General features: G+C 69.5%; 1 protein-coding gene across 1 annotated transcript in view; it reads left to right on the top strand.

Annotated features, from left to right (window-relative positions):
- Positions 1 to 7,169, top strand: part of RING1 (ring finger protein 1) — a 7,380-nt gene extending 211 nt beyond the window's left edge. The window contains exons 2-7 of the mRNA XM_044425483.1: positions 524 to 615; positions 1,397 to 1,557; positions 3,537 to 3,752; positions 5,370 to 5,666; positions 6,345 to 6,513; positions 6,889 to 7,169. Coding sequence (XP_044281418.1) covers positions 538 to 615; positions 1,397 to 1,557; positions 3,537 to 3,752; positions 5,370 to 5,666; positions 6,345 to 6,513; positions 6,889 to 6,990 — 1,023 coding nt within the window. The 5' untranslated portion in view covers positions 524 to 537 and the 3' untranslated portion in view covers positions 6,991 to 7,169. The remainder of the gene's footprint in view (positions 1 to 523; positions 616 to 1,396; positions 1,558 to 3,536; positions 3,753 to 5,369; positions 5,667 to 6,344; positions 6,514 to 6,888) is intronic.
- Positions 7,170 to 7,389: the final 220 nt, after the last annotated feature.

Below are 7,389 nucleotides of genomic sequence, written 5' to 3'. Positions count from 1 at the left end.
CTGCTCCCGAGCCTCTCGGCGGCGCGGGCGGGGCGCCTCCGGGCACGTGCCCCGTGGCGGAGCGGGAGCCCCCGCGGGACGGGCGCGGGGCGCGGGCCCTCTGCGCATGCACAGAGCGCCTTCCCGCTTGGCCCCGCGGCGCGGCCAGCGCGGGCTGCGCACCTCCAGCCGCAGGACCCGCGGGGGGCTGCGGTCGGCGGGGCCCCCGCTCCGGTCAGGCCCCGCTTGGGGTGAAGGCTGAGGCCCCGGCGGGACCCCCGATCCGGGCCCCCTGCGTGGGCGGCGCACGCCCCCACTTCCCCGTCCGGCGCGTCTACTTTCGGGGCGCCGCTGCCCGCCTGCGTGGGCCCCCGGGATGCAGGGCGCCGGTGGACGGACCCTCCGGCCCCGAGGCTGCCGGGCGGGCGTCCGCTCGGCAGGGCTGCCCGCCCCAAAGGCGCCGGGCTCTGGGGCCGCTGGGACGGGGCGCCCCGGCAAAGCCCCCACCCGCTTCCTAAGGGGGCCTTTTCTCCGCCCTGCCCAGACCTGCAGCGCACCATGGCTGCGCCGGCCAATGCCCAGACGGCCAGCAAGACCTGGGAGCTCAGCCTCTACGAGCTGCACCGGACCCCTCAGGTGAGCGGCAGCCGGCGCCGGGCCCGCGGGCCACACGGGGCCTGGGCCGTCTGGACGCGGGGGCCCCGTGCTCATCTGTGTATGTGAACCCTTGGAAAATGGGAGACCCTCCAACATTAGCAGCAGCTGTGGTTGTCGTAGGGCCCCCCGTCCACGGCTTTGCCCGGGGCCCAGCATGCTGTTAAGACGGCCCTGGTCCGTCTAACCCGGGAGTGGGGAACCTCCGGGTAACCGACGGGGGGTCCAGAGGCAGAGGTCTCTGCAGAGTCACCTGAGAGGCTCAGCAACAGATCAGAAAGATAAAATCTGCACTTGCCAATTTATAAATACAAAAACTTCCAAAATGAACAGGAGGTGGAGTTGTCGTAGGGGCCCCCGTCCACGGCTTTGCCCGGGGCCCATCATGCTGTTGAGACGGCCGTGCATGGGGCGACCCGCTGGAGGAGCCCCGGGGGGCCCCGGGGACACTGAGCCTTGGCCGGGGGGGGGGCAGCTGTGGAGGAGCAAGGAAGGCGTCGTCCCACTGGCATGACTCCGGCATGTGCGAATACTTCCCGGAGCGTTTCAGGGAGTGAGTTGGGGCGACTCTTTCCCCGGTTCTTCCAATGTCCTTCCTCCGGACTCGGGGTGGATGCCGTCCCTCCCGGCCTTGCAGGCGCGGTCGTGGCGGGGCCGTGCCTGCGTGGCCCCGTGTGCAGGTTGAGGCGTCTCGAGCACCGGGTCCCAACTGAGGGGAAGGCCGCCTAGACTGGCTGTCGTCCCCCCCCCCCCGTTTCTCCAGGAGGCCATCATGGATGGGACGGAGATCGCCGTCTCCCCCCGCAGCCTGCACAGCGAGCTGATGTGCCCCATCTGCCTGGACATGCTCAAGCACACGATGACCACCAAGGAGTGCCTCCACCGCTTCTGCTCGGACTGTATCGTCACGGCGCTGCGCAGCGGGTAGGACGTGTGGGATGCGGCGGGCGGGCGGGCGGGCAGGCAGCCCGGGGAAGCTTTGCTCGGTTGGGCGGAGGGCGTGCCAGCCGCCTGCTCTTGCTCGGGGGCATGGCATTCGGGGGCGGGGGTCCCCGCGGGCAGCTGGGGGAGCGGAACGCCGGACTGGGGGAGCCCTTGGCCCTCCGTGACCGCGTGTCTGGGCGCCAAGGCCAGCCTTGCTGAGCTGAGGGAGCGTGTGGGTTCCAAATGGCCAGACTCGGCGCAGGGGGAAAAGCGCCTCTGGAATCAGGCTGGGAGTTGGACTCGTTTCTTGACTGGGGCTGAAGCCCAGCTGAAGAAATCTGGGTCGGTCCGGATGGATGTGGCTCATTTTCTAGGTCAGTTTGCGGATGGAGAATGGATCTTGTTCTTTCTTGTGCCGAATACGAGCCCAGGAGCAGCTGCTGCTGCCCGGTGGGGCTGCTGGTGCCGGCCCCCCTAAGCAGCATGGGGTGCAGAGGGGCCGCCCCCCCTCTGGTCCCACCCAGGAAAGAAGAGCTGAGCTGTGTCGGCCCAGGGCCCCCGGCATGGCCTGCTGTCCCCGCAGCGGCCGAGCAGGGGCTTCCCCGGGAAGCCCACCGGCAGAATGAGGGCCACAGCGCCACGCTCCCCGGCATGGTCGCTGGGGCCGGGAGCGGCCTAAGGTCACGAGGGCCAGTGGCCATGGATTGCCCCCCTGCCCACCCAAAGCACAGGAACAGCGCGCGTTGGGTGAGCCGCCTTTGTCCCTCCTAGGAAAAGGGTCGATGACGAAACTGCTCTGCAAGAGCAGGGGGCAATGCCTCAGTCCCCTTTCTCCGCCGCGGGCCCTTCCCTTGTGCAGCCGGGCCAGCTCATTTCCGACCCTCTGAGACCCTTTTCTGCCTCCGGCGCCCGAAACCGGGCACGCCGTTCCGCACAGGGTGGCACCGAGGGCTTGCGCCAGGGCAGTACGACGTGGGCAGTATTATTCCCGGTTCCTTTCCTGGCTCGGCCTCGCGTGGGCCTTGCCTTCATCACAGCAGCCGTGGGCTGGGGTGACTTTTCCTCCAAGCGGCCTGGCACCGCCTCAAGCCCCCTGCGGCTCGGCCACGGGGGGTTCAGGTCCCGTCAGCTTGCAGCTGACGGTGGGATGCGTTGCTCCAGTGTGCGTCACGTCCCCGATGAAAGACGCCTCACGGGAATACTCCACGCAAGCCTTTGGGACGAAGTCGGGAGGGCCCCGTCCCGGTCCCTGTTTGGCTGTGGCTGGAGCCATTGGCAGTTTCCTTCAGCAGCCAGGGTGGCTGTGGCTGAGTGGTTGCGCATCCGGATTTGCTAAAAGCCACGCGGACAGTTGCAAAGCGCAGTCACAGGGTGTGAAGGAAGCACGCCGGCAGTGGCAGCGCCGGCACCTGGGAGCAGTGGCCTGGTTTGCGGGCCGCTGCACTTGTGTGCAGGGTTGTGGCCCGCTTCCACGTGGCCTGGGGCGCCCAGAGAGAGGACGAGCCCCCCGGCCTTTGGGCGGGCAGCCAGGAGCAGCCAGAGGGACCAGGTCAAGGACCCTGGGGGCACGTGAGGAGGGAAACGATCGTTGTGCCTGCCAGAGCTGGAAACAAGGGAATCCGGATTCCGTATTGTGCAGGGAGAGGCAGTCCCCGCTCTTTCCCCCAGTGGGCCGCACAGGGCAGGCCCGGCTAGGTTGGATGCCAAGCACGGTGGAGTCAGAGGGAGTGGCGCCAGAAGGGCCCCGGGGCTGCCCGCTGCCTGCTGCTCCCACCTTCGGGCAGCTCCCCGGTGTCCGGCCGAGTCGGCCCCTTATTCTGCGTCCTGCAACGCTTGCCGTCTTGTTTGGCTCGCTCGGGAACGCAGGGCGGGAGTCGATGCCCGGAGCTGGGCAAAAGACGAGGGGCTTGCAGGGGAGATGGCTCTGTGGCCTCCTTCAGGGACCCCTTCCCCCCACCATTTCCCCCCTTTTTCCGCAGGAACAAAGAATGCCCCACGTGCCGGAAGAAACTGGTCTCCAAGCGGTCCCTGCGGCCGGACCCCAACTTCGATGCGCTCATCTCCAAGATCTACCCGAGCCGGGATGAGTACGAGGCCCACCAGGACCGGGTGCTGGCCAAGCTGAACCGCCTCCACAACCAGCAGGCGCTCCGCAGCAGCATGGAGGAGGGGCTGAAGATGCAGGCCATGAACAGGTAGCTGCCGGGGACAAGGCTGCCGTGGCCCCGGGCCCCCGGCCAAAACACCCCCCTCCAGGCCCGGCCCCTCCGGCCCTCCCTCCCTCCCTCGCTCTGCTGGGTCTCCGGCTTCCGGCGGAGCTGTGCTGTCTTCTGATCCGGGTTTCTGGCCGAGCTTTTTAGATGGGCTTGCTTGGCCGTGTGGCCTCACGCCGCTCCGTCGCGTCGCTTGGCCTTTTGGCTCCGCTCTGCTCTCCGCTCTGGGTGTTGTTGTGCTTGCGGGCCGGTGGAGGGAGCGGCTGCGTCACGGGGGGATGCTCGCCCGCCCAATGTGGCGTCCCCTCCCCGCCTGGCCGCACCTTGGGCCGAGGGGACCGAGCCAATTCACGGCGCTGTCCTGCTCCCGGAGGGCCAAGGCCGCCGTGGCGGATTAGACTCCCTGCAGAAGCGGAGAGCCGGGGAAGGCCGAGGCTGTGCGGTCTGGCGGGGGGTGGGGGGAGTCTGGAGCTGCACAAATGTTTCCGTTGGCGTGTGGGCTGGGTGCCGAGAGACCTCAGTGGAAACCGCAGGCGGACTTGGCCACACCGAAAGACCGGTCTCTCTGCTCGTTTGGAGTCGGCTCGGCGGCACGGGCATTCTGGGAGGCCGGTGGCCAGAGCTTTATTTAGAAAGACGGCAGCTCTGGAGCCGTGCACGGGAAGCCCCGCCTGTCCGCTGGCGGGACGGGGACGTGGGCCGCGTGATCTCGGTTGGCCGCCTGGGGAACAGGGGCCCTTCTCGGGTTGCTCGTCTCGCAGCGGCGCACCGAGCCGCGTGGAGGCCTTTTGCACACGGCTCGGGTTTCTGTTCCGCTCTCGGGTGTGCAGAGAGCAGGCGCAAGTGACGCCGGGCTGGGACTTCTGCTGGAGGGCTGCCACTAAGATCCCCGGGATGGCCGGCACCCTCGTGGGGGAGAGTCTTGGGGCCGGGGGGGCTTTCCTCCCGCCGGGCTAGCCGGAACGGCCACGTGCTGCGGGGTCCCACACGCAGGCGGGGTTGTGCGAGGTGACGGGAGCCGGTGGGCTGCTGCTGCTGCATTGGGGAGAAGCCCCGGGCATGGGGTGGATGAGGCCCCTGCCCCTGCCGCCCCTTCTCAGCGCAGGGTCTGCCACACGGAACAGCCCCCTGCCTCGACCCCTCCGGCGAGAGGAGACGGGCAGCTCGCGTGGCCGTTCTTCATGTTTTGCTTCTGATGCAAAAAAAGCCTCACCCCCGCTGCTTTGAGAAGGACCCCTCCCCTCCCCTCCCCTCCCCTCCCCTCCCCCTGACCCAATCAGCGCAGTGTTAAAATGGGTGCTCGCTGGACTGGGGGTCCCGTGCAGGACGGACATCCCATAAATCCCGTCGTCAGCCCTGCAGCCCCCGGACGGGCTGGGGCGCAGCTCCTGTCATTCCTGACCTGCAGCTTGGGGATGATGGGGGCTGCAGTCCAGCCCATCCAGCGGGTACCAGGCTGGGGAAGGGGGACATGTGCGAGACCCTGGCTAGGTGGCCGGCACGTTCCCTGGCGGTCCCTCGGTGGCGTTGGGGGGACCCGTGGGTCCCGAGTTGGGGGGGGGCCGCTCATCCTGCTGACGGGCCTTTCGCCCCCTCCAGGGGCCAGCGGGTACGCAAGCACCCCCTGGAGTCGGACAATACCACCTTCAGCGGCGCGGAGGACAACTGCGACAGCCGCTCGCACCTCAGCAACGCCTCGGCCCCCAGCCAGCCCGAGGCCGGGCCCAGCCGCAAGCGCTCGCGGGCCTCCGACGAGTCGTGCCCCGAGCCGGAGACCTCGCACGAGGGCGGCCGCGGCAGCCCCGAGCCGGGGGCCGAGCCCAGCAGCTGCGAGATCGAGCTGGTCTTCCGCCCCCACCCGGTCCTGGTGGAGAAGGGCACCTACTCGCAGACCAGGTGAGGGCCGGGCGCGCTTTAGGGGCTCTCCGCCTCCGCCGTCCCCCCGTCCCTGCGTGGGCCTGCACAGAGGCCGCCCCCTGGCCTCGGGCCCGCCGGGGCGGCAGAAGTGACCCCGGGGGGAGCGGCACCCCGATGAGGAGAGGGCTCGGCAGGGGGACGGCTTGGCGAGCCGGGGGGCAGGCAAGGCGTGCGTCGTGTGGGAGATGGGGGGCTTTTCTCCCCCCTCGCGGCCCGCAATCCCACGGATCGGCAGGACTGCCGGGCAGATCAGAGGGCGTCTGTCCGCGCACGGTGCGCAGAGTGACTGTGGAAGCGATCCTCTTGCGCACGGCGTGGCGGCGGCACCACCGCCATCTGGGTGGCCGTCAGAGGCAGCCTGCGCATTTCGAAGCGCGTGCCTTGGGTTCCTGCGGGGGTTGTTGCTGCCGGTCCCCCGAAGTCCCGCTTTTTCCTCTGGGGGGGGGGCTGGAGGTGGCTTCCTTGAGCCTTTATCCCCCCGACAGCCCTGCGAGGTGGGCGCGGCCGAGGGTCCGCAGCTGGCCCCACGTCCCCCGACAAGCCCCACAGCAGAGTGGGGGCTGGAACCGGGTCTCCCGAGCCCCTGGCCGACGTGCCGGCCCCTGCGCCACCAGGGCTGGGCCCCTCCCCGGTCTGAGCCCTCCTCCCCCGCGGCAGGTACGTCAAGACGACGGCCAACGCAACGGTGGACCACCTCTCCAAGTACCTGGCTCTGCGCATCGCCCTGGAGGAGGCGCCGGGGCCGGGCCCCGAGGGCCCCGCCCTGGAGGACGTGAGCGAGAAGCAGTACACCATCTACATCACCACCGCCGGGGGGGCGTTCACGGTGAGGAGGGGCAGGCAGAGCAGCCGCGGGGGGGCGGGGAATGGGGACACAGGCCCGCGTGGGGAGGAGAGGCTGCAGCTGTCTGTCGGGCTGTGGAGGCGCGTCTGGGGAGCAGCCGTGGGTGCGGAGGCTCCGCGTGGATCTCGCGCTGGCTCCGGGCAGCCCTTTCTCTGTGTGGGTGGCTTGTGCTTGCGGCACGCAGCTTGGCTCACTCGCTCGAGTTAGCTGTTTGCTCAGCCATGCTTGGGGGGTGTGTTCTCCCGGACTGAGCTCCGGAGGGACGGCAGGGTGGGCAGCCCAGCCTTGTGAGGAGAGGGCTGGGCTCCACGGTGAAAAGCACTTCTCTTACCCGGCTCCCTCACCTCCCTTCCGCAGACACTAAACGGATCTGCCACGCTGGAGCTGGTGAACGAGAAATACTGGAAGCTGAGCAAGCCCCTGGAGCTGTACTACGCACCCACGAAGGAGCAGAAATGAGCGCAGGGCCCCAGGACTGCCGGGGGGCAGCGAGCGAGTGGGGGGGCTGGGGAGCAGCGGGGCTCTGCAGGGGGCACTGGGGCGCCCAAAGGACCCCCCCCGGCTGCTTGCACCCCCCCCCGGAAACTGTGGGAGCAGCACGCAAGGGGGCCCCCGCCGGGGGGGGGGGGGGGGGGGGCAGGGGGGGGGGGGGCGCCCCAGGGGGGGGGTTTAAAGGGGGGGCCGGGGGGGGGGGGGGGCCCTTCCAGCTCTGCCATCCCAGACTCTGCCCCGCTGTCTCCCCCCGCCCCCGCACTGACAGAGCAAAGACTTGTCTCCCGGGGGTACAGCGCCCCCACCCTCTGCTGCCCCCCTGCGCGCGACTGCTTCTGCCCCAGGCTGGTACTGCTGGGGGGAGGG

This window comes from Varanus komodoensis, unplaced genomic scaffold (genome assembly GCF_004798865.1).
Source record: "Varanus komodoensis strain SLA01 unplaced genomic scaffold, ASM479886v1 scaffold156, whole genome shotgun sequence".
NCBI classification, from domain to species: Eukaryota; Metazoa; Chordata; class Lepidosauria; order Squamata; family Varanidae; genus Varanus; species Varanus komodoensis.
This window is presented reverse-complemented; position numbering and strand designations above follow the sequence as displayed.